General features: G+C 45.4%; 7 protein-coding genes across 9 annotated transcripts; 5 read left to right on the forward strand and 2 right to left on the reverse strand.

Moving 5' to 3' along the window:
* The first annotated feature begins 289 nt into the window (after positions 1–289).
* On the forward strand, positions 290–3467 carry LOC6592668 (eukaryotic translation initiation factor 3 subunit C). Its single transcript, XM_002018356.2, has 2 exons — positions 290–422; positions 488–3467. The coding sequence occupies exons 1-2, from the start codon at positions 330–332 to the stop codon at positions 3128–3130; spliced, it is 2736 nt and encodes a 911-aa protein (XP_002018392.1). The 5' UTR covers positions 290–329; the 3' UTR covers positions 3131–3467.
* Positions 3468–3643: 176 nt separating this feature from the next.
* Positions 3644–4385, forward strand: LOC6592667 (TP53-regulated inhibitor of apoptosis 1). Its single transcript, XM_002018355.2, has 2 exons — positions 3644–3889; positions 3958–4385. Exons 1-2 carry the CDS (start codon positions 3743–3745, stop codon positions 4069–4071), a joined length of 261 nt encoding a protein of 86 aa, XP_002018391.1. The 5' UTR covers positions 3644–3742; the 3' UTR covers positions 4072–4385.
* A 354-nt stretch (positions 4386–4739) lies between these two features.
* Positions 4740–6016, reverse strand: LOC6592666 (complement component 1 Q subcomponent-binding protein, mitochondrial). The gene is made up of 3 exons (XM_002018354.2): positions 5774–6016; positions 5314–5658; positions 4740–5257 (listed from the first exon to the last, which is right to left on the reverse strand). The coding sequence occupies exons 1-3, from the start codon at positions 5976–5978 to the stop codon at positions 5016–5018; spliced, it is 792 nt and encodes a 263-aa protein (XP_002018390.1). The 5' UTR covers positions 5979–6016; the 3' UTR covers positions 4740–5015.
* A 1739-nt stretch (positions 6017–7755) lies between these two features.
* Positions 7756–13271, reverse strand: LOC6592665 (semaphorin-1A). Its single transcript, XM_002018353.2, has 6 exons — positions 12499–13271; positions 11945–12038; positions 10311–10993; positions 9235–10245; positions 8980–9169; positions 7756–8923 (listed from the first exon to the last, which is right to left on the reverse strand). The coding sequence occupies exons 1-6, from the start codon at positions 12641–12643 to the stop codon at positions 8725–8727; spliced, it is 2322 nt and encodes a 773-aa protein (XP_002018389.1). The 5' UTR covers positions 12644–13271; the 3' UTR covers positions 7756–8724.
* A 5637-nt stretch (positions 13272–18908) lies between these two features.
* LOC6592663 lies at positions 18909–25668 on the forward strand. Of its 2 annotated transcripts, none has more exons than XM_026985173.1 (7): positions 18909–18990; positions 21925–22159; positions 22224–22466; positions 22522–22616; positions 22687–24241; positions 24316–24554; positions 24621–24789. In XM_026985173.1, the coding sequence occupies exons 1-7, from the start codon at positions 18980–18982 to the stop codon at positions 24787–24789; spliced, it is 2547 nt and encodes an 848-aa protein (XP_026840974.1). In that variant the 5' UTR covers positions 18909–18979. The 2 variants fall into 2 exon arrangements, with proteins under 2 accessions (XP_026840974.1, XP_002018387.1); XM_002018351.2 differs by lacking the exon at positions 18909–18990 and adding an exon at positions 21762–21850 and having other exon boundaries at positions 24621–25668.
* On the forward strand, positions 18997–20319 carry LOC6592664. 2 transcript variants are annotated; one of them, XM_026985174.1, is made up of 4 exons: positions 18997–19206; positions 19295–19800; positions 19862–19974; positions 20042–20319. In XM_026985174.1, exons 2-4 carry the CDS (start codon positions 19780–19782, stop codon positions 20283–20285), a joined length of 378 nt encoding a protein of 125 aa, XP_026840975.1. In that variant the 5' UTR covers positions 18997–19206; positions 19295–19779; the 3' UTR covers positions 20286–20319. The 2 variants fall into 2 exon arrangements, with proteins under 2 accessions (XP_026840975.1, XP_002018388.1); XM_002018352.2 differs by having other exon boundaries at positions 18997–19800.
* On the forward strand, positions 20309–21099 carry LOC113565049. Its single transcript, XM_026985175.1, has 3 exons — positions 20309–20573; positions 20630–20754; positions 20812–21099. Exons 1-3 carry the CDS (start codon positions 20550–20552, stop codon positions 21038–21040), a joined length of 378 nt encoding a protein of 125 aa, XP_026840976.1. The 5' UTR covers positions 20309–20549; the 3' UTR covers positions 21041–21099.
* Positions 25669–25779: the final 111 nt, after the last annotated feature.

The raw sequence follows: 25779 nt of genomic DNA on the forward strand, positions 1-25779 counted from the left end.
CGCTTCGTCTCCTCTCTTTTAGATGTCTTGTGCATTCGACATCGTTTTTTTGCTGTAAAAATAGTAAGTTTATTTGATTTAACGTGTGTTCTGACAATGCCAAGTGGTTGCGCGACGAGCGAAAAGCGTGCCGGCAGTGAATTAAATTGTAGTTTTACACAGGGTTGTACGTCTCATTGGCAAATTTGTGGCATGCATTTTTTGCAAAACGCCATGTTGGCCGCTTATACATAACCTCAACACCGTTCCAAATTATGTGGCTGTGGATATTAAAACATTGTCATTCCAGGTGCAGTGTAGACAAACGGCTTGCGTAGAAACTAAACAACATGTCACGTTTCTTTGCCAACGGTTCCGACTCGGAATCCGAGTCCAGTGAGGAGGAGGTCCAGGCGCCAAACTTCAACAAAGCCTCCGCCTTTGTAAGTATAAGAGGAAGCAAGTTGAGGCAAAATATTCATCATCATCTGCCCATCCCCTCCCCTAGCAATTCAGCGACGATGAGGAGGAAGTCAAGCGCGTGGTTCGCTCGACCAAGGAGAAGCGGTACGAGAACCTAACCAGTATCATCAAGACCATCCGCAACCACAAGAAGATCAAGGATATACCGAATACCTTGAGCAGCTTCGAGGACCTAACGCGCGCCTACACCAAGGCCCTGCCCGTCATCTCAAAGGAGGAAAATGGCATTACGCCTCGTTTCTACATTCGCTGCCTGGCGGAACTGGAGGATTTCATCAACGAGATCTGGGAGGACCGCGAGGGCCGAAGGAATCTGTCCAAGAACAACACCAAGTCCCTGGGCACTCTGCGCCAAAAGGTGCGCAAGTACATCAAGGATTTCGAGGAGGATTTGTCACGCTTCCGCGAAGCACCCGACCAGGAGAGTGAAGCTGAAGACGAAGAGGCCCATGTGAGCGATGCGGGTGAGGCTGCTGATGACAGCTATGCGGGATTCAAGAAGGAGGCGTCGGTGACTGCTCCCAAGATCGCCAAATCTGCTCCAGCCAAGTCGGTTCCCGCCGATGATGAGGATTCGGACGATTCCATTGATTGGGACTCCGATTCGGAGAGTGAAACCGAGTCTTCCGAGGACGAGAACCAGTACCAGAATATGCGTGAGCGTTTCCTGAAGAGATCCACTGAGAAGGGAGAAGACAAGGGAGACGATGACAAGCGGAAGGATAAGCGTAAGGAGCAGAAGCTGAAGATCCGCAAGCGTGCCGAAGATGATGAAGATGGCGAATGGGAGACGGTTGTCAAGGGTCATGTGGTGGAGAAGCCCAAGATGTTCGAAAAGGACGCCGAGATCGATATTCCCTTGGTTCTTGCCAAATTAGTGGAGATCATGTCGGCCCGTGGCAAGAAGCGCACCGATCGTCGCCTGCAAATCGATCTGCTCTTCGAGCTGAGAGACATCTCCGATCAGCATAACCTGGGCGTGCCCGTCTCGGTGAAGATCCACTTCAACATTATCTCTGCCATCTTTGATTACAATCAAAAGATATCCGAGCCCATGAAGATGGAGCACTGGGCCCTGCTGCTGGAGGTAATGCAGAGCATGATGAAGCTGCTCCTGGCCAACGCCGACATCAGCATAAGCGAGAGCGTCGCCGAGGAGCACGAGGAATACATCACGGCTCCGTTTTATATCCGTGGCTGCCCACTGGCCGCCGTTGAGCGTCTGGATGACGAGTTCACCAAGCTGCTGAAGGAATGCGATCCCCACTCAAACGATTATGTTTCGCGCTTGAAGGACGAGATGAACGTGGTGAAGACTATTGAATTGGTTTTGCAATACTTCGAGCAATGCGGCAACCCCAACGAACGCTGCAGAATCTACTTGAGGAAGATCGAGCACTTGTACTACAAATTCGATCCGGAGGTGCTCAAGAAGAAGCGTGGCGAGGTGCCCGCCACCACAGCCACCTCGGTGGACGTGATGGATAAACTGTGCAAGTTCATTTATGCCAAGGACGACACCGATCGCATCCGAACTCGGGCTATCCTGGCGCACATCTATCACCATGCCATGCACGACAATTGGTTCCAGGCTCGCGACTTGGTCCTCATGTCTCATCTGCAGGACAACATCGATGCCGCCGATCCTGCCACGCGTATCCTGTACAACCGCATGATGGCCAACTTGGGTCTGTGTGCCTTCCGTCAGGAGAACGTCAAGGATGCCCATCACTGTCTGGTGGACTTGATGGTCACCGGCAAGCCCAAAGAACTGCTGGCTCAGGGCCTGCTGCCACAGCGTCAACACGAACGCTCCGCCGAACAGGAGAAAATTGAGAAACAGCGCCAGATGCCATTCCACATGCACATCAATCTGGAGCTGCTCGAGTGTGTCTATCTGGTGTCCGCCATGCTGCTGGAGATTCCCTACATTGCTGCGCACGAGTTCGATGCCCGCCGTCGCATGATCAGTAAGACCTTCTACCAGCAGTTGCGCTCCTCGGAGCGTCAATCCCTGGTAGGTCCCCCCGAATCCATGAGGGAGCACGTTGTGGCTGCCGCCAAGGCGATGCGCTGCGGCAACTGGCAGGCCTGCGCCAACTTTATTGTCAACAAGAAAATGAACACCAAGGTGTGGGATCTGTTCTACGAGTCGGATCGCGTGCGTGAGATGCTCGTCAAGTTCATCAAGGAGGAGTCGCTGCGCACCTATCTGTTCACGTACTCCAATGTCTACACTTCCATAAGCATACCATCCCTGGCTCAGATGTACGAGCTGCCCGTCCCGAAGGTCCACTCGATCATCAGCAAGATGATCATCAACGAGGAGCTGATGGCCAGCCTGGACGATCCCTCGGAAACTGTGGTCATGCACCGCTCAGAGCCGTCCCGCCTCCAGGCACTGGCCATGCAGTTTGTCGACAAGGTGACCAATCTGGTGGACGTTAACGAGAAGGTCTTCGATATGAAGCAGGGCAACTTCTTCCAGCGCGGCAACATGGGCAATCGTGGGGACCGCGGCTACAACCGCAACCAGAATAACCAGGGCGGCAACTGGGGCGGCCAGCGACGGGACAATCGCAATCAGCGCAACCGCAACCAGCGTGGACATCACAAGAACCAACAACAGCAGCAGCAACAGCAAGTCCAAACCATCGACGAAGAGTAGACGCCAACCCAGCCATCCTCAGTGGGCGATTGCTTGCGTAAAAACCAACAGCAAACAGAACAACAAATTTGTAACTCTTCAAAACTATTAAAATGGAATGGTCATGGACAACTCTTGGTGTTAGCTGCAGCCAGGCCTCCGACTCAGTTCAGTTCCCGACAGAGCTGAGTCGGAGGTCTGCTTTAATCCACCATCATTGCCCATTGTGTTGTTGCCAAGTCCCAAATGAATTTGTTTTAGCGCTCATTAGTTAAAGAACTTAAAATCGATCATAGCATTTTGTATCAACCTGTAACGGAAAACTTAAAAACCATAAAAAGAAAAGAACGAAGGTGTATCGCTGGTGTGTTTTTAATAAAACAAACATGGTAAAAAAAAATTAAAGAATATTTAGTAAGAAAATGTGTTTCAAAGAACGAAAATTTGTTGTCGAAAACCATTCCGATAGCGATTATTGAAATGGAGATATCGGTGTGTGGCTCTGGTCCCATCCCTAAAATTATCTGCGAATGTATAGTGACCATATGTATGTTCTGATAAGTGTGGCCGCATACACCCTCACATTTCGACACATTATTTAACATCCAATAAATTATAAGTTAAAATTTCAAAATGAACAGCATTGGCGAGGAGTGCAATGAGCTGAAAAAGCAGTACGACGCTTGCTTCAACAGCTGGTTCTCGGAGAGGTTTCTTAAGGGCCACACAGACGAATCTGCATGCGCGCCGATTTTCCGGGTCTATCAGGATTGTGTGAAGGTGGGTGCTATTTTTTCATCACCTGATAACGCATTAATGTTAACGCACTCCTGACCTTCGCCCTCCAGCGCGCCATGCGGGAGCAGAAGATAGAGTTGCGAGAAATCGACACGGAGTACACTACGAATTCAGAGTACGAGAAAACCGGCAGCTCCTCCGGGAAACAGCAGAGCAAGAGTTGACCAATGACACCAGCTGAACAGCCTGGCTACGGATTTGATTCTGTAAGCAGCCTGGAAGGCCAAAGCCTTGGCCATCAACGCCAACGCAAGCGCAGGGGGTCGGCCTAGTTTTCGGCGAGGTGTAAGGGGCAAGCGTGCCAGAAGAAGCTCCTACTCAAAATCTTTAAGTCCTACAATAGCCCAAATACTAATTAAATTATTTAGCAAATATTAGTTAAACATTAAGCTCAAAAGTATAGTCAACTACAGGTGTTAATTTATGCATGAATTAAAGTGTTGTACATAAAATAACTTGCCAGCACGTCGCAATGCAACTTTCATAGCCTCTGTCGTATCTGATAAACGGGTCCATGGTGAATCCCAGAGCATGGTCGAGTACTTCCCATTAGGGAAAGAACGTGTGCTGATAACACCCTCATCGAATCATATAAAGAGCGGCTGACACAGCTTCGACGACACAATAAAAAGTTCACTGTACAACATTCAAGATGAAACTGCTGCCTATACTCGTGATGCTGGCTCTGGTCATCTGCGCAGCCTGCAAGAACCATGAGGACTTTCCAGGCCACAAGCCATGGGACTCTGAGCCCAGATCCCGTCCATCCAATTCCTACGCATAACTGACAACCGTGAAAGTGGAAAATTCTATTGAAAAAATAAACAATTGATTGAAAACTAAACTATATACTCTTGCTGTATTTCATGAAATCGAGCATTAAGCAATTGCCACGAATGGTACAGATTGGGAAGAGCTTTGCCCGCACGACATTAAAGGTGAATAAATGTTTTAAACTTATTAACTAGGACAACTGCCGCAATACAACTACAAACACGCATGATAAAAAATGTGTTTAGCTATGAACTGGGGCAGCAGACGATGGAACTTATAAATCTAAACAACTTTCTGCTTTACGATTAGGCGGGGAAAAATGCAATCCAGGCATTTACTTGCCACCCGCCGTGAATTTGGAGAGCTTCTCCAGCAATCCTATATAGGAGGTGTGTTCATGGGCAGTGGCCAGGTCGGACAGCTTCTCTGCGAACTCTTGGCTTATGCCCTTCTCTTCCAGGTAGTTTAAGAGCAAATCATATAAATAGCCGTCCAAAACATCGCCAGCCACGGCATAGACTTTGTCGTTCCATTCGCCCTCAAAGATGGACATTTCGTCAATGGAGAAAACGTCATCTGCAAAGGAGAGCCAATTAATTAGATTCAAAATATAGTAAATTAGGTATACTTACTGTACTCACCCTCCTGGGCCTCGCCCTGAAGGTAGGAACATGTGAACGAGAGCGTAGTCCCGCTCTTAATAATATCGACCTCAAACTGGGGTTTGCTCCTCATTTCTCCCAGCTCCGGCTTGTCGGCATTGGGATTGACCTCCGGCTCCTCCTCGGTGTCAACCGTATGGTTCACGTTGAAGCTAACCACGACCTTCTCCTTGTCGGTCTCCTTGATGAGCTCCACATCGCCGCCCACAATCTTCACATTGAATCCATCCAGGGTGCTGGAAACAGCCTTGCCCTTCTGCACTTTGCGCTCGGCCACGATCTCCTCGGCGAGGCACTCCACCAGTTCCTTTTCAGCTATAGAAAGATAAATTAATTATGGTTTGCCTCACATTTCATCATCTGGCGTTTGAGGTTATGTAACATGCGGCATGTTTCCCTCACTATCGGTTTTTCTTCAATGAAAGCCTACCTTTGGTGTGTACATTGCAGCCACACGTGCAACTAATGCTGGGTTTGTGGACATTCAATACGGTTACATGATCATTGGATGCTCCTGTCGCCGGCTTCTTTGTCATGTGCCACAGACTCCGAGTGAAGTCGCGTTTTCCCAGGGATCCAGTAGCCTTGGTGGCCAGGCTGGAGAATCGTAGTGTGGCTATCCTCAGGTTGTTCATTTTGTTATATAATTATTGTAGGATTTCCTTTTTGTCAAAATTCTAGAAAATGTGCTGTAGACGGTATTGATCAGTGTGACCGCGGATTTATCGATAAAATATACCGTCCGACCCTCAGAATATACTGAAACATACCGCCTCATTTTCAAAATATACCGTAAATATACTGACGAATTCAAGTTATATTTTACATATTCCTCGTTTTTGATATTCCGACGAATATTACTAGCTATATATAACATTTAGACATGCCCACATAATTTTATACGATTGGTGAATCTATTTCCTACTTGATTGGCCTATTCAAAATAATTGTTTAATTCATTTCATTTAATAATCTTAAGTCTTAATAAGTCTTAATACTAATCACTAACATCACTATCGTCACTAACGATGTCGTTGGGATTTTTTAAGAGCATTTCAGTGTTCAGTTCAAAATTCTCGAAACCGTTGTTCTTCCTTAGACCTTGCCTCACATATAAAAGATTTGAAACATTTATATTCTTAGATCTATTTCTTGTATTTGTTTTTATTAAGTTCACTTCGGAGAAAATTCTTTCACATTCTTTCACATTGCATTCGAAACTGGCAATATAAGCAGTACTTGTGCATATTTTCATATTTTAATTCATTGTTGAAATCTTTTATTTGTCCTAATGTATACCAGAAATGGCCAGGACATTTGTGTGTTTTTAATAAACTAAAGAACCTCATCATTTTTTAAGAGGACAAATTCACTATCGATTCCCTGCGGATCTTTAATAAGTTGAGGAAATCTTTTATACAGGTCATGCCAATTGGCCATTGACTATGTCTTCAGGGTTTAGGAATGAGAGAAGTTTAAAAACCTTCTCGTTAAAAGGCAACCTTTTCTTTAATTGCATGCTCAACTCGACCAAAAATGACTGTGCTCTTTGGAAAAATTCATATTTTTCATTTACTGTAACAAATGGGCAGATTAGTAGGCTGATTATTTTGGTTATTTGGAATATATAAATTATTTTGAAAATAAAGCCCAATATAATGGAATCTTCTATACGGAATACGAACGCCTTATTTTCGCTATACAGCGGCCGATCTGGAAAGTATTGTATGGACTTATATATAAAACCACATATAAAAACAAATTTTAAGGGATCCCTAAAAATGATTCGCAGTGTTTGAAAAAATGACGACTTTATTAAATTTTTCGAATTGCTTACCGGGTGTATACAACAATATACAAAATACAAGACACACACAATAATAAAAATCTTTTGAATTCCCATCGTGGAATTGCTTCCATCTTGTGATCTGATCCTCCAATCGGAAGATCCTGGCCTACAGGTATGTATATTATCATGCATGCAATCAGACTCTATCATCGTTTTTCAACCAAAAAGGCATCGCATTTCATCATTATAAAATTTCAATAAAATCTATCACAATATGAGAATTTTTTCCTTTACGATTATGTTCCTTTTTCCAGGTTTTAAAAATATTTTATGTGAAGCTTTTTTCATGTTTTCCGTTTATGGATTACTTATGCTTAGATTCTTTAGACACTAGGCGTACACATGCATATAAAAATATATATATTATTTTTACGAAAATTGGATTTTACACTTTATAAAATAGAATTGCCATTGTACATGTTTTATGTAAAATCTTCAGTGGGACGGACAACAGCTTAAAACGTAGACATACTAAAAATATTAAAATGCTGATTTATTCTGGCAAACTTTTCTTTGCCAGACTCTTCGTTATATTTAAGGCCTATAATCGACACGATTGTATGTTACTTATAAGGCTTGCTGTTTCATCAGATTACATTTTATTGGTTTTTTTTTTCGTTTTTGTATTTTTGTGCGTATTTTAATCATCATGATGAACATAATAATGATGATGGGGCTGTGCACTCAGTTCATATCAAACAGCCTCATAGAAGTTTTGTTCGTAGCTTAGCCTAGTTCGTACTATAAAAAATACATTTAAATTTTCAATTCCTTATTGAGCTTATGTTAGATACAATTTTTACGCTTTTGTTAGCCACAAAGCATAGACCTTCCCGGTCTATATCGTTCGCATTCGCAATCGCACTCGCATGTTAGTTCTCCACAAAAACACACAATTATACAGAAAAAAATAAACATTCAGTCTAACAAAATACTTGCAGAATATTCGTTTGAATTTCGAGAAATTATTCGAGCTGCGGGTTGGGATTCTCTGGGGGTCTCTCTCGGCCACATGCTGATTGGGTACTATGATATGTATGTGTGTAGATTTGTACAGCTCTAATATTTGCACTTACAGAATATACATATAGAATACACATAAGGGGCCCGACATGTCGGGGCTGATACTCGTTTAGCCCGGGGCGCAAGCATTCCAGCTTGGACAGAAAAAGTCGGCGTGAAGGGAATGCGGATTGCTTGGGCCCGCGCTAAGGCAGCCCGCGAAATTTGTTGTCAATAAATTTAACTAAATTTTGCCAAATAACCTTAACTTAAACAATTAATACATACAATTAAATTATATTAGGGACGCTAACATATAAAAAATGGTGCAACAGCTTCTGCGCCGTACTCTTGAGATGCGTTTCAAACGCATCCCCGAAGCTGTTGTCTGTTCCGTTCGAGGGATGTGGTGGGGGGGTTACTACTCGTACAACTAACAGAGCAACATAAACAACGAAAATATGTTATAGAATATATAGAGAAATTCGACTAATTTTGCAGAGGGATCTGCTACTGCTGCTGCTTCCACATTAAATGTAAGTGCGTTTCACTTTCGTCAGCGTGGACGTCTTGCAGGGCAGCTCCTTTTCCAAATGTTCTGTGGAATTTTTGCATTCATGACTGCGATCCTTTTCAAGATCCAAATTCGGCGTTTTCTGTGTGGTGACATAGGGATTGGAACCCATTAGCAGATTGATGTCCTTGCCGGTATTCTGGTTTTTAAATTGTCTGAAAATAAATTAACGTGAAAATAGCTCTCAGCTAAAGAGAAATGTGCCACTTACATAGGCTTGCCAAAGTGGTTGTGGTGGCTGTCGTCCATTTGACCATCCAGGCGGTTCTTCGCTTTCACACACACAATGCCCACGCATCCGCCCACAAAGAAGGTGATGAAAACGACAAACAAGAGAAGCATGGTGCCTGGACTGGACGCTTGCTTTATTTCGTCCACGCTGGCTATCGATTTCTGTGGATCTATTGGGCAGGATCAAATATTTGTTAGAGCAAGCATCATCAATAAAAAAAAGAGGGCAACCTACCGTTCAGATTAATCATAACCTCCTCGGGGTCCATTGAGGTCAGGGTAATCTTATTCATCCCAAAGTCGTCGCCACCAGTTGGCTGCTGTTCTAAGCTGGGCTGACTGCCCGGCGAGGCGCCAACATTGGAATACAGCAGCTTCTGCTCCTCCGTTGGTGCTGGAGCCATGGTAACAAAGCTGACAGTTTCAGCGCCTGTGCCATCACGGGGCATATTGGGGCAGAGGGAGGCCGCCGCCTTCCTGGTGGTGTTCAGGCTCTGCAGGTACGTCTTTGTGCCAAACTTGTGCTGACTGGTGGCGAGATTCTTGCACTCGTGCGTCTGCAGATCCCAGGCACAAATGGGATCCTGGAGGCTCAGACAGCCGGCGCAGTCGACAATGAGCGTACAATGATGCAGAGGGACACTGACCAGGCTTCCGTCGCTCACCACAACCAGGGCGTTCTTCTTGGAGGAGATCACAAGCTCCCGTATGGGCGTTCCCAATGGCAGCACTTGCATTTCCGATATGACGACTGTCTTCAGGCGATCCACAGTAGAGTTCGGGTGCGTGCTCAGAATGTTGATGAACTTGGTCACCTTGCCATCGTCCGTGCCACTGTAGATCACGTCGTAGGTAGCACCGTTGAGGGCCTTGATCTGAGGATCCACTGCAATGGCCGTCAGACGGTGGTGCAGATTCACTTTGGTCAGCAGGGGACGCCTGTGCACTGCCGGCACGGCCTTCTCCATCAGCGGATGATTCTTGACAAAGTTCACCGCGATGCTGGTCAGGGTGCGGGAGTCATCCACGCACTGGCCGGGACGCGGCTTGGGCACCGCCTCCCTCTCCACCGGCAGCCAATGGGACTGTGAATCCTTCTGCGACTTGAAATCTCCATCAAAGGCCGCCAGTATATCTTCCACGTTAAAGGCACACACTGCCGAACCGGGAATGGCGTTCACCGAGGTGGTGAAGACTGCATACACCAGGGAATCCGCTCCACGCTCCACAATCGGACTAATGGCCTCTGCAGATGAGAAATAAAACGAATGAGAATGGAATTTTGCCACTAAAAGCGATTTTTGGACTTACGGATTTCATCAAAGTAGAAGGGAAAGTCCCCAGGCACCGAGCAGTTGAGACGGGCCTTCAGGAACGAGGTCCAGCTCTTGCCATGGTTGTAGGGACCTCCACGATCGTTCTTGCAGACGCGTGCCACCCGCGAGTAGACGGCCTTGCCAAAGTTCATAAACTCCATCGAGAGTTCCCGGAAGAAGAACAGCACGAAGCCCTTCCGCTCGATGGTGCCCACAAAGTCCGGCTGATTGAGTTGCTTGAGATCGTATTGCTCGGTGCGAAGGTTCTCGCGGTAGATCAGTGGATCTCCGCCGGAGAAGTCCGCCACCGTGGCACTGTACAGCTGGCCATCGGCAAAGGCATAGGTGCTATTGTGGGCAGGACTGTAGGGGCACAAGCCTTGGGCCTCGACATCTCTGGTGATCTCATAGTGCATGCCAATGCTGTGGCCGGAGGCGGGAGCATCCTCGGCCGCAGTCTCAACCTGGGCGTAGTGACGACAGCGCGGCTTATACGAATTGGTGCCACAGAGCAACACCTGGCCATCGGTCCGCTTTGCAAAGACACGCAAGTAATTATGGCAGTCCCATTCGTGCTTGCCCTTCAGGGCGCACAGCTCCCTGTCCGCATCCGTGCTGTGCCATTCCAAACGGCTGATCTCCCTCAGTCCATGCAGGCTGACATTATAGATGACGTCCCTGCACAAGCGAAACAACAATTGAATTAGTGCAAAAATGTCTGGAATTAATTCGCTTATGGCGTGGCCGTGTGCGTATGCGTGTGCCTGCCTGGACTGCTAATTGGAAGCCGCAGCTACGAGGAGAGACCAAAATGAGGCGCACTCTCATACCGACAGTCATACATTTCAAGGTTCTTTTTGAGCAAATAATTAGAACTTGTATACAATTATATAATTCTGTTCGCTTGTTTGGCTAATTATTGCTGCCTCTGCCGCTGACGAGGCATCTGTTTGTTGCTTTATGGCCCCACAGAGTCTGCCAGAGTGGCGGAAAATGCTCGAGATATTGCTCTGGTAAAAGATAGTTTCAATTTATCGGTCCATTTAGCATTTGCTACTCAGATCCGCGGTAAACGTTGCATATGCAAATTATTTATGGATTATTGTATTGTATTATTATAATTATATATTTCTTGCCATAAATATCTGGCAGGCGCGCTATGTATGGCCCGGCAGCGTGATAAAATGCGGTTCGTCTGGTTCGGCGTACATGATGAATACACATAAAAGTGTGATTTCATGAGCAAAACCAAACCAAGTTGCATGGCCGCATCGCGGCTGGGGTCTGGGGTCTGGCGTCTGGTCCAGGCCATATATCTAGGTGTTCCAGGAAAATGAGGCTGATAAATGCTACATTTGCACTTGACGCTAAACGAAAACCACACACCTAAACAGCAGAAAAACAGCTAACAAAAAAGAGGGATGGGCAGGGGCGTTGGTTTTTTCCCTATCTTTTTCAAATGGCGCATTAATTATTCCGCGAATCGAACTTTGATTTTATTTCGTTTTATAAATATTTAAGGCTATTACCTCGTGCCAGGTAGGAGATGGGAGGAATTCTAAAATTCTTTATTGCCTGCCAGCGCACGAAAGTCTGGTAGATAGGTTAAGGGAATAGCAATGTACTTACTTGGCACCAACCAAAACGCTTTCATCGTTGTGGTCCAATATCTTGAAATAGTCCGTCGAGTTGCCAATAAAATGGGCCAAGATTTTATCTTGTTCTGCAAGAGATAGAAAGAAAGAAACAAGACCAGATTGGTTGGTAAATGCCATTTCAGCAGAGATGAAAGGTTAACGATAAAGGCCTTAATTATACATGCTCGTATGCATGGTTAAATTAAATGTGTTTATTGGAAACTCGGCTTCCTCCCAGACACCACATAATTTCTTTAGAATCGTTTTTTGTTGCAGCGCTGTTCGGCATGTTGGGCTTTTGTTTCAGAGGAAACGCTCATTTGTTGCAAGCATTGCGAAAAATTGAGCACGATAAGCAGCTTGGAAAATCATAAAACAGAGCAGAGACATAGCGCGAGGCAAGGCAGCTGCTTGTCATTGATAAACAGCCAGCACCAGCAACAAGAGCAGAAGTGCAAAACAAATACAACGAAAAGCCGCCAACAAATGACACAAATAAACAAATAATTATTAGATTGGGGATTAGGCCATGGGGCATACACATACTTGTTTGCAAATCGGGTCGCACATCGGGCATCCAGGCGGCGACAGTCGTCAGGCCGAGGCAGCAGATGATGAGCAGCCCACTCCCAGTCGCAGTCGTTCCAGTGCCAGGACGTCTGCTGCCACGGCTGTGTCCAGTAATTAGCATTGTTGTTGACGATGACGACGACGAACGCTGAAGGTCTCTTGAAGCTGAAGCTGATGCTAAAGCCAAAGCCAAAGGCTGATGTCTATCCGCCCTCTTTTGAGCTCAATTGGATGTCTGCTCTGATCGCACTTGAGCAAGCAACTACTCGTACTACAGAGAACCTAGGGGTTTGGCTCGATCGCTGGTCGTTTTTGTTGCTATTCTGATGATTCAGCAGCGTCTTGTGCCGGCCACTCGCTCGAAGCTTGGTCTGGGGTGGTTCTGCTGCTGCCGCTGCTGTTGCTGCTCTGCTGCTGCTGGAGTGGTGCCAATGGGGCTGGCACGGAAAAACTGGCCGCCTGGCTGGGGCCTGGCCTCGCTGACTGGTTTTAATCACTGACGTTTCTCATTCTGATGTCTGCCATTGTCGCTGATAGTTGCTGCTGTGATTGCTGTTGTTGTAGTTGTTGCAGCTGCTGGCATGGCTTGTAATTTGCAACAAGTACTCTCTCGTGCGGTGTGATGTGCTGCGCTGTGCTGTGGTGGTGTTGTCCGCTGCTGTCCGATGACAACGACAACACAATAATTTACACCAAACAACAACGTGGTTGTTGGTTTTATTTTAATGCAATTAGCTGGCGACGCAAAAGGAAAACGCAATGGAAAATCTGCAATAGCGATGGAGATGGAAGGAAAGTGTGTTAGAAATAATTGGAATACTTGGCCGCAAGACTTCATCAACCGGAACGGAACGGAAGGCAGTGACAAAGATTGGCCGCAGATATCTCCGCAGATGGTAAAATCAGTGTGTTTGTTGGAAATATTCAACCAAATTACACCAAATATTAGCATTCAATTAAATATTAATTTTTAGGGTAATTCAATTTTCGAGTAAAATTCAATTAGATTTTATCTCTGGAAACAAATTTACATTAAATATTTATTTTTCTTACTCTTGAAGTGAACTTGAACTTCATCCGAAACTAATATATTATGTTTTGATTAAATTTACGATTGTCATAACTATAACGCTTTACGCATAAATTGGTTAATTCCAAATTTGATTTCACTATTTTTTTTTAATCTCATTTCATTACCGAATCAGATAATTATACGAGTATATGTGTGAGCTTATATAATGATTATATACGCAAAAACTTGTTTCGTATTTTATTGTCGGCTTCTTGTGAATTCTGCACACTTTCTTTTCGCTGTTTTTCCCTTATTTTTGTTACGAACCACGAACCGCGCGTGGGATGGCCTGGGCAAACACTGAACACGAAAATGCAAACAGCAAACAAAGAAAGCCGCCGCCTGCCACACATAGCCGCTCTGAGAGCCACTGCCGCGTAGCAGTTTGAGCAGCACTGCTCTGCTTGTAGGTACAAAACTACGTACGAATCGAAGTATATCGTGACTGCTCTCTCCTGCTCCTGGCTGTCTGGCTGTGCTGTGCCGTCTTTCCCTATGACTCACAGCAAGGAAAACCACTGGGTTTTGTGGGGAATCACGTTCGGTATTTTCCGCCAATTTCCCTTCTAATCAGCGCTCACCGGCGTTACAATGATGGCATCTACAGGACGTGCCACGTACATTCCCCCCTGGCTCTTCCCTCCTCTGTGACGAACAGCGAACATCCACGGGATAGTATAGGATACGATAGGATAGGTGTGTTTTTTCTCATTCACACACACACGTAATTTCCATTTCCATGTGCACATGTGTGTCTTCGGGTTATCTTTTCACCATTTAGATGAACACGAACGAATGTTATAGTTTCTCACGCACCCATCGGCGGTCCGGGTCGGTTACAGTTGGACAACTTTTACCTGACAGATCTTCGATAAATTGCTTTATTGGCCAATTGAAGGTCGCCACCACCACCACCACCAGCAGCAGCAGCACCGGCAGCAACAACTACTTGTTGTTTCGTGTTTTGGTAAATGGACGGACGGGTCTTCGTCTTGGTATCGTCTTTCCCAAGCGAAGGCTTTTCACGGCTCAGCCACCGCCACTCAGTCACAGGTCAAGTGACCCACCGCGACTCTTGGCCCATCTCTGGGCCACCGTCGCTTAATGTCTTCGAATTATGGGGGTTGGCTGTTGCCTTTGCCTCGCATCGTTGGCCTTTAGAACACGTACAAAACACACCATAAAAGTGCATGATAAACATTATAAATTACATTTGAATACCCTCTTGAGCTGGTCAATTTATCATTCAGCTCTGTGGCTTAGTGAGAGGTGAGAGAGAAATCCACGATCTGTTGGTGGTCAAAAACGAATGGGACTGCCCGGCCCCGGGAGTGTACTCTCTCCAGCTAAAAGACATTTGGCAGAAATAAATCAGACAAGAAATAAAACGTATAATCGTTATGCTCAAACTTCAGCGAGCACTCGATTCGATCAGTCGTATGGCTTCCACTCAAGTTTTGGCTGTTTTCCGGCAAAGCCAGTTGCTTGGATCGTTTTGGATGTCACCTATGCGATCTGGTAGCTTCACTTGGTTTCATATTTGGAAGAACTTTACGGCTCTACATATGATTATCTTCAAGGAGGATTTATCACCGAAACCTGCTATAAAACTATGATGGTACTATGGCAGTTCCGTGTTATATACGGCTAATCATTAAGAGGCCTACTTGACAGAGTCTGAAATGCTCTTTATAAGGGTATATCTTATGAGCATGAGCTTAATTACAAGGGTATCCAAGCTGCGGTTTAGTCAAAAATGGTCATATTTTCGTAGTTTATCATTTTATTTTTTGTTTTTTAGTTGGGGGGTTCTCATATTTCAAAAGCCGCATTCGGTTCAATGCCAGGAAGTCCGTTCCGCTTCTGGCGGCCCATAAAAATACAAATATAAATACAATTATGGCCCAACTGGTCGTCTGGCAGTCTGGCATTAATTACTGGAACTCGAATTCGAGATCGGGTTTCGTATATGAGTATGTACATACAAATATACGAGTAGTATTTGTGTGCCTAAGCCAGGTCTCTCTCGACTGATAAGCAGCAGTTTTGAATAGACGATGGTTAGGGAAGAGATAACAGCTTCTTCCATCAAGATAATGGTGAAAAGTGTGTCACGTTTGACATTTGTTTGTGATGATTCTCTGTATGCCTCTGTCTGGGCTGCAACTATCTCTTCCCGGGGTGTCGTCTGAGTCTGCGTGTGTGGGAAGGTACGTGTGGAAAGTACGAGAGTAGCAAACTATATACAGTAAAAAAACAAACTCTGAAACTGTCTTTTTACAGAATACTCGTACTCGTACGTGATCAATGGGAAATTGATTTTAGCGTGTAATTATTAGATATGGCGTATAGCGTATACCCATCGCCCACAGCAGACAAACGACGAACGACAAACGTGAGCTCCACACTGGCACTCGAGAAACAAGCAACCAGTTTCGGTCTAGTAGCAAGTCGCAGGTCCGTGGGCGTTTTCATTAAGACGAAACAAGGGGCAACAGGTGGACTCGAGTGGACTCAAGTGGATGTTGCCTTATGGAGTCAAGCTGGCTAGCTGTCTGGCTGTAGCTTTTGGACTCTTGTCTCTGATGTAATGCATAATGCATACACTGGTTAACAATCAATTGTGGAATTATGTACATACTTTACTTGAATATAATATTTGTACTGCTGTTGTTTTCTTATCGCGGCTATTGTTGGTTCGTTGCACTGACTTTTCCTCGATTTCCACTTATCGAAATACGAGTACATAAAGAACTAGCGAGGCGCATTATCACCGGACTTCCGATGTTTTCCAAAACTTTGAGATGAATCATGAGGTGGAGAACCAGTTTGTTGGACAAATGCGGTCCAATGCGATGGCAGCTAGATGTAGATGATTCAGCTAAAACTTTACACATTATAGCATTTGGAGTACAAAAACACGGGCGTTAAACGAGCGGAACGAATATGGCGCGACAAGTTTTTCATTCACAAAACATCGTTCGAACAAACGAACAATCAATATCGATGGAACATGGAACGTGGGAGCGGAGCCCCAAGTTTCCAGTGGTGTCACAATTCTTCTTTGCATTCGCTTCTCTCTCCTCTCCTAATCAAACAGCAAACAATTTGGACAGCTTGCACTGTGGGGTTAAGTGGGACGCGTTCCACTTCCACTTTGGGTTTTGACACTTGACTTGCAACGCACTTGGAGAGAGAGAGAGAGCGAGATAGAAATAGGGGGAGAGAGATGGAGACTGGGTGCTGCTGCTTTACCGTTGGCTTGGCTTGGCCACCTTTTTACAGTTTTACAGTTGTCAATGTGTCGCTGCGGCGCACTATAAATTGATTATGCTGTTAATTTATTAGATTTTTTTGGACATCAAACTCGTTTTACAGTTCTTAGCTTAGACACACAAACACAGGCACAAACACACACTTTGCCATAATTGCTGGCCACCGCCTCGAAGCGAAGCAAAGAACAGCGCCTCGGAAAACAAGTCCAATTCACCTGTAGCTATAAGAGCGTAGCATAGAGTCGTCGCGTCACTTCTTGGCCAAGCGAGTAAAGCGAGTCGAGCAAGCCACCGACTTTACCACTTTACCACTTTGGTTGCTGTTGCTGCTGTTTACAGCGTTTACTCACACACGAAACAGCATACTCACGCACACGCACACATGCACATGCACATGCACACCACTACGATTTATTTTCTTGTATTACTTGTTTTTTATGCTTGCTTCAGCTTCAGCTTCATGTTGGGTTTTGTTTATATGTGTATGCGTTGTTGTTGCATGCGCATAAATTATAGAGAGGAGGAAAAAACACACGTCTGTACACAATAAAAACCTGTTTGTTGCTTTTATATGCCTTTGCGTCTCTCTGGGTGTGTACGAACAGGACGGGACGCTGTGCGGGGGTTGGGATTAGGTTTGATTTGTATATCGCCTGCTTTAAACACTTTTCCTAGCCATCTTCCCACTAAATTTGTACCTTCTTTTCACTACACGCATTTGAAAGGCATTTGTGAAGCCTTTTAACTCACCAAAATTCACAAAAACATTTAAATAAATGGTCAAATTAAGCGAAAACACGGAACACGAAAAAATGTATACACTTCACACTCTGACGGCCATTTTTAAAATGGTGTGACCGTGGATTTAACGACCAGTGCACGGCAGTGTTGCCAGATTTTGAGAGTCACGATAAGCTAGATTGAAGAAAAAAATAAGCTAGAAAAAACTATAAATTAAAAAAAGCTAACCATACAAACACATCAAAATAATGGATAAATGAATTTTATTGATATATATTTTTTAATTTTTAATTAAAGTAAAGATATGATTTTATGCACAAAAATGGCAACACTAGCACACTGACCCTCAGAAACATACCGAAATATACCGTCTCATTTTCAAAATGTAGCGTTGAAAGTCCATGTCTAACAAATTGCTGATAGCTGATAGAGCTGCGCGCCAAAGTGGAATTGTTGGAAACTTTCCAATGGAAAGTGATTAAGGGACACGGATATGAATTAAATCCAGTGGAATAAATGATACAGGGAGATCGAGATCGCGATATATATACAAATGAAATGTATGAGTATGTAACAATATTTCAATCTGTGAACAAGATATGCCTAATTACTCTTCAAAACAGTTTAGAAATATAAACAAAATACGATATACAAATGGGCATACTCCGGTTGACTAGCAACACTAACCATACAGTATATACTGTATGGTTGGTGGTGCTAGCAACCATTCTGCAAATACCAAAAAATCTTTACGTGAGAACATTGCGACTGTAACTTTGGTGAACTATTTTGTTTATGCCTTGTTTTAGTCAAATACAATAAAAGCAAGGACTAAAAACTAGCCAATCTTGTAGAAAATTGATTCATCAATGGCCTAAAATTGTGTGGGCAGAACAAAGGGTTTTAGTTAGCCAGAATTATTCAACGGAAATAAAAATTTAATAATATAAACAACTATCCTCTTTCGTTTTTTTTGTGTGACCTATTTCGCTAAAACCTTCCTTCAGACAAGATCCAATAAAAGCAAGTGGTTAAAATAAGCCAGTCAGGTAGAAAATTGATTCAGTAATCGGATAAAATTAAGTGGACAGGGCTGAGAAGTGTATCTAGCTATTAATATTGCACGGAATATCAAAATCGAGGAAAATGCATAATGGAACTTGAATTCGTCAGCATATTTACGGTATATTTTTAAAATGAGACGGTATATTTCTGAGGGTCGGACGGTATATTTTAACGATAAGGTCACACTGACTGGAATGCACCTGCAAGGCAAGGCGCAAAATAAAATAAAAGTGAACATGGATAAAATCAAGTAAAAATATATTAAAATTAAACCAAACACCGAGGACGGCAAGTGCAATTCGAAATGGGCTCTAAGTGAGTAAATGAATAAGGAAAATTGCAAGCCAAATGAAAAACTTTACCTGCGTGGGTGTATCTGTGTGTGGGCGGCTTTTTTGTGTATGTGGTGGCATTTTAGTGTTTGTTTTGAGCTACCGCCTACACACACCCACGCCCCGGCATGCGCATACACAAATGCCGTAGGAAGGCCCCAACAAGCCGAGAAAACTAATCGATATTGATAAGATACAGGTAAAATGTGTATTGTTGAATGTCAAGGACTCAGACGGCATATTTTCCCATTGAAATGAATGCACTTTTTATTTGTTTATAATTTGAGGGATAATCTATCTCTGGTCAAAGCCCTGGAAACGTAAAAGATTCTCGAAATTCCCCCTTTTGACTGTCACACGTACAAACATACAGTATATGGAATATGCTGGGAATTCCCTTTGATAAACGGTGGAATCTACCGTGACTCAAGCTTTTTGGCGGAGTACTCGTACTTAGATGATGTTGCAAATTGGTTTGAATAAAGTGAATTGTCATATCGAAGGCTAGCAAATGGTCGTAACTGGTTTTATTCGATTTACTCGATTGATTGTTATCTTATTTAACAAATTGTAACCCCTAATAGCATGGGAATCCATCCATTCACGACTCTACCTTTTTGTAGGTGGATAAGTGTGCGGTGTGATTTTTTTCTATCTGCATTCAAAATCAAAACTTGTTTCCCTCTTAATTATACCGGCTGTGATTTTGGGCTTAAAGATGGGTTGAGGGTCGACGGCTAGACAGTTTATAGTCAACCATAGATAGGCCATCATGTCTCGTAGATTATGCGCAGTGAGTAAGACCAAATAAGTCGCCAAGATCCGCTTTGCGCTGACTCACATATTTTCCGTAGCTCTTTGTGATGCTCCTATTGCACCTGGCGGCATCGGCGCCCCCAACACTAGTGCCGCAAATACGCATTCCCGGTTTCCAGCTCGAGCCCCTCGATAACACATACTACCTCAGGTACCACTAATTGGTCGATAATTGATGATGATTGATCCATCCCATCCATTTTTCCTGGCTTCCATAGCATCCAGCACCCGGATGGCACTATCCGCCAGGAGTCTGTGAAGGAGATTGCTCCGGGGCAGCTGCAAGTCCAGGGTGTGATTAACCAGCCATTCGAAGAGCACGGCACTTCGCTGGTGGTCACCTACCAGGCAGGTGCCAATGGTTACGTGGCCAAATATACTTATGGCAAGGGCCCGCCCACACCGCCGACCCAGCTGCCACAATTCCTCAGTCCCAATGCCTTGAAATCAACAGCTGGCTAGCGGCTACTTAAAAATAAAACCCTCCAGAAACCAATTTGTCTATAGGTTTCATAAAAGAATTAACAAGTGTTCTCTTTTCAAAACAAAACAGCATTTATAATAGGCATCCAATTCTGATCTCTGGCCGGTGTATAGTATTAGAGTCTGGCCTTTGTTCAGGTTTAGTTAGCGCGTTCAAGCCAGTTTTTGTTAAAATAAATGATGTCCTAAGCGTGGGCTTAACAGTTTCAAGAAACCAGCCACGGGCGAAGCATCATCACCGACATGTCTGCTACGCTGTTTAGTTCGGTGAGCCATCCACACAGTCGCTTCCCTCTCAAAGATCTTGCTAATCACTCACTTAGCTGCTAGTAATTCTAGTTTTTCTGAATGGGGCAATCGCGGCGCCTCGGCCTGCTCCCCTGCTCGTGCCGCGCATCGACTCCGAAGATTTCCAGCTCGAGCCGGAGGATAACAAGTACACCTTGAGGTAGATAATGAAAAATAAACACCAGAGAATACACTCAAGAGACTTATATTCTCACAGGATATATTATCCGGATCGGACGACTCGTGAGGAGACCGTGGAGGAGATTGCTCCGGGAGTGTTTCAGGTCAGGGGCTCTTTGAGTCAAATGTTTCCAGATCAGGGCCTCGGCTTGGAGGTCCTTTATGAGGCTGGACCCAATGGCTATGTGGCCAAGTACAAATACGGGACGACCACGACTCCTCCCTTGGGGCTTCCTCCCAGTGTTCTGAAATCAACTGCCGGATAAAAACCGATCTCAAGAATAATTTGAAATAAAAGTGCTAAGCAAAAGCCAACTGAAAATAACTTCAGATTGTTCTGCGTTACTCTTGCATTTTTCACTGAGCATTGACAGTTGCTCTAAAACTTTAGTCATAGTAGAAGCTTCTAAAACTGCTTGTTAATAGTTCTCAAACTGCTGTATCAGCTGCTGAACGGTCTCTCATTCTGTTAGGCTCTCTAAAAGCTCTACTCTCGCTCTTTTTCCCCCTGCTCCCCCCTCAAGCTGTAAGCGATACATTTGGCATTGAAATTGTCGCGTGATCGATTCATATGCATGTACATACCTTTTCCACACCACCCCCAACGCAACCGCAGCGATAGTAAACTTACAAACAAACTGACGCTTTCACCTCAGTTCTCAGTGTGGTTGGGGCCATTCCACCTTTAGGTATACTTCCAGCAGCAGCTACGCTCATCTACAGACGTGAGCAGAATGGTGAGCATTATTCAGCTCTCCCCTATCACATATCACAATTGCGAGTCGGGTATCAGGGAGCAGGCAGCGCACCGACGGACCCGACCAGGCCAGACAGTTGGCATTCTGCCGCGGTATTGGCTTGTTGACTTATCAATCGGCAGAAGGCAGCAGCAGCAGCAGCGACGACGCAGGCGTAGATAAGCTGCCACGATGCAGCGTTAGTCTCGTCTCGGAATTGCCGAAATAGATTGCTGTCAACGCAGCAACAATGTTTAAAGTTTGGCGAAGGCACAGGCTGAGCCACGGCCACAGGCGCTGGCGGCACTACCAGCAGCCACAGAAGCGCTTAACCGATAGGTGCCACAGTGATTCATAAAAGGTGAATTTCATCTGACGATTCATTTCGTTCTGTTTTGCTATCTCTTCTACAGGGAAACAATGATTTTGTTTGTCTACGACACCGAGTGCCTTAAGGATGAGGCGGATGATCCGATTAAGGCGGTGCTCTACTTCCATCCCAGCTGGGTATCCGACTACCAGAAGGTGGCCCTCTGCGGACAGCTGATGGGAACAACGTACTTCCTCAGGGACTGCTTCTTCAAGCCCCGTGTCTTGGCCCTGCAGAATGGAAAGTTTGTGCTCAAGGAATTTGGACGCTTCACCCTGGTGAGTGGAGAAAAACAAAAAACAAAAGATAGTAAGATCCTAATTTCGTTTTTATCCCTTCCAGGCCGTCGGAACGGATCGGAATATTAGTGATGAGAACCTGGAACATCGCGCGGAACTGCTGAGCTCTTTGCTCAAGTTCTTTCATCGTGACCTGCAGACGCTGTACGACCAGTACGCGCAGCCTCCAGCCCTGAACACCAGGAATCTGTGCGACAAACTGTACCAGATCTTCGAGACATATTTGCCCATGATGCACCGCAACGGAGACACATTCCAGAACGTTCCTAGACTTCGCATGCCCAAGGTGAGTGCGGAACTTGCACGTTGTATCTATTTATTCATTCTCTGGCTATTTCCAGACCGCCAGTCACATCTTCCTGGAGGCCATACAGGTGCTGCAAAGTTGCCAGGAGACAAAGGGCATTCTGGGCGGAGTCATTCTCTATCACAACAAGTAAGGCGCCCTGTCGGACACCGACTCTTGTCTGGTTGCTAATGCCATCTGTGTTTTCTCGCCTCTGTAGGGTGGTGGCCTCGCAGCTGAGCGACGTGGTGACCAAGAAACTGGTCCTGACCGATCCTCGTCACATCCGCAACGCGGCAGAGCAGCTGACAACGCAACAGTTTCATGTTCCCTATGGCGTTCAGATGATGGTTGTCTACTTGGATCAGAAGCAGTATCGACAAATGGTTGCAGATGCACAGCGGGCCCAGAACCTGCTGATGATTACGTCGCAGACACAGAGCGGGATGCCCTTTCAGAGTGCCAAGCGGAAGCTGAAGAGGGACAAGTCCCTGATCTTCACACACATTCCCGAGGACGAGGCGGCCCCGGTGGACCCTTTGGCGACAATGCCAACAGCCCGACCCAAGTCGATGAGGCCCACGTTCCTGCCACTGCGGCACAAGAACATGCACAGCAGGGAGCTGCCCGAAACCAGCACAGGGGCGATCAACTTTGACGAGACCGACTCGTATCCCGAGTATATTGGACGCACTAGTGTGTGCAACACACCCATGACGGAGAACAAGGTCCTGCCGGTGGCCACTGTGATGTCTATCTGCGCCAATCCCGAGGAGGAGCCAGTCGTCAATGATGGCTCCAACTTTAGTGGGAAGGCAGAGTCGCGCCGTCAATCCCTGAAGGCGGATGTCGAGAAGTTCTTCTCGAACTTTATTATCAATCCGAGCAAGCAGTTTACCCGCCGCAAGTCCTCCGCTGACCTGCAAGACGCCCTGCGAGCCATCTCAAAAAAGATACGTAGCTTTACACCAAACTTTAGACCGGATGTCAACCGGAATGGGAGCGGCAACGGCAGTGGCAGCAGCAGTGATGAGCTGTCTTCGCCCTCGCCCGACTACTCGGAGTACGATGAGAATAGCAGTGCCCGGACCATCAACGACCCCACATATCCGGTCTTTATCGCCAACGGCAAGCAGATCTCGCGCAACCTGTTCCAGCAGTTTCTCGATCAGTATTACAAGCTGTGGGGCGTCGCCAGTGCGCAAGCCCACCACGATGCCGAGCTGGCCGCTCTTGTGGCCGAGTTCCAAGAATTCAACAAGGAAGTCAAAAAGCTGGACGAGCACATGCGTCAGCAGGCACTGGCTGAAGGTTCGGACGATCCGAATCTCAATCTGGAATCCCGACAACTGGTCAAGTCGCCGATGGAAAAGAGCGCCATGAGTCTCCCTCTCAAGCCAGCGGGAGATTTGTGCTTCGGAGAGCCATCTGCAGCTGCTCCCCTTCAGCGAGGCGCCGGACGGAGTGGAGCTGGTGCCGTGCCCTTGACTCCCCTCATGGCCAAACTCTCAGTGTTGGCCCTCAGCGAGACACCTTCCATCGAGATCCTGACGCCTCTGACCAGCAGCATGGCCTTTCCATACCGCAGTTCTATGAAGTGTGAGGACGCAATGGACGCCTTTGCTGCACTGTCCATTGTTCCGGTGAATCCCGCTCCTAGCCTGGCGAATGGCATGCAGCGTACGGAACTGTATACCTGTGGACAGAAGAACATGACGTTGCTGCTGCTCATGGAGGAGGGGACCTCGCAGAAGCAGGACGTTGTCCAGAAGATGGTGAGTGGAGCTGCATATGCCTCCTACTCTCATTGGAGCGAGTCCTAACGCATCTCCTCTTTCCTTTTGATTAGTTTGACATTTGCGTGGCGAAATTTCCCCACATGGAATCTCAATTAAGTCAAACACTAAGTGTCAATCTGGAGGGCGATATGCCTGATTACAGCAACTACAGCTTCATGTGCGTGGATGCCAAGTGGGATGTGCTAGAGCGCAGTGGACCGTGGAATTCGTTGGAGCTGAAAGTTGTCGAGAGCATGCATACCGCTGATGTCGATGGGAAGCACGGTGGGCTGACGGACTTGATTTTACGGTGAGTGGATCACGAATTCTATCTAAAAGATCTCATTTCCTCATTGGCATTCCTTGAATTTTATAGATCCCAGGATTCCGTTTACTATGGCCACAAGTGCGGACGGACAGAGTTCTACTACAAGGAGCCGACCCACCAAATCAACGGCATACCACCGCCCTCGGATCCAGTAAGCAACATACAGAACCGCGCCAAGGCGCAACTGGAGCGTGACCACTCCTACATGCTATTCTAGGACGTGGCTTGACATGAATGCTCATATGATAACCAACCGTACAATATGAATACATATTGAATACTCGCATGCTTAACCAAAAACAAAAATTGTTAATTGGGCTAATGCCCACACAATATGCCAACTTTATGCCATCCGCTGTTACTTACTTTGCCATCCCTAAGTGTCCCTGACCGTCCTTTGTAAGCCTCTTGAATTGTGCTTGGAGAACCGAGAATAATCTACCATCCTGTCCATATCATAAAGTGAACAATTTTAAGCAAAAGTTTTACTTTTTATATGAATTTTACAAGACAAAAGAAAATTTCTTTGAACGATTTTAAAAACGGGTCCTCTTGATCTCCTTTTGACCACATTTTTCTATGCACAATTCAAGCGGCTTGTGCCTGGAGTCGGACCAAAAATAATTTTAAAAACCAGACTCCACTCGTGCGAGGAGTGCAGCTTCCAGCCAGCGAATTCATTTGCATTTGTTTCATCTTTTGACTTTATTGAAATGTAAAGTACAAGAAATATTTTAAGCTTTGTTTACAATGTCCAGCACTGTTGTTTAATTTATAAGCGCCTCGCAAACGATATGATTATTTCCATTATTAAATTAGTTTTTAGTTGTGCATTTGGTTTGACAGGGAGGAAAGTATCGATTGCACTGGTTCTGAAGCCAAAGAATGTAGAATGTATTTCGAATGTAAATATAAAGGGGGGTATAGATTCATTTAGATTCAATTATTTGTAGCTTAAACCCTAACCAGATTCGGTTCTGTCCAATTAGTAGCGTTCTAATAACTAATCTTAGCCGTTTCTCTTACGTGTATTATTATCCAACAGAAGTTTAAGCGCTTTGTGCCAATTAAAATGCAGATCGAATGTGAATGTGAATATGAATGTGAATGTTAAAAGTGAATGTAAAACCAGGGAATGTACATCTTAAGGATTGCTAAGAAATGTGCAATACTATAGAAGCAGGACAACTATTTTGTGAGTTTTGCG

The sequence above is a fragment of the Drosophila persimilis genome, unplaced genomic scaffold, assembly GCF_003286085.1.
Source record: "Drosophila persimilis strain 14011-0111.01,24,50 unplaced genomic scaffold, DperRS2 tig00000002-arrow-pilon, whole genome shotgun sequence".
NCBI lineage: Eukaryota > Metazoa > Arthropoda > Insecta > Diptera > Drosophilidae > Drosophila > Drosophila persimilis.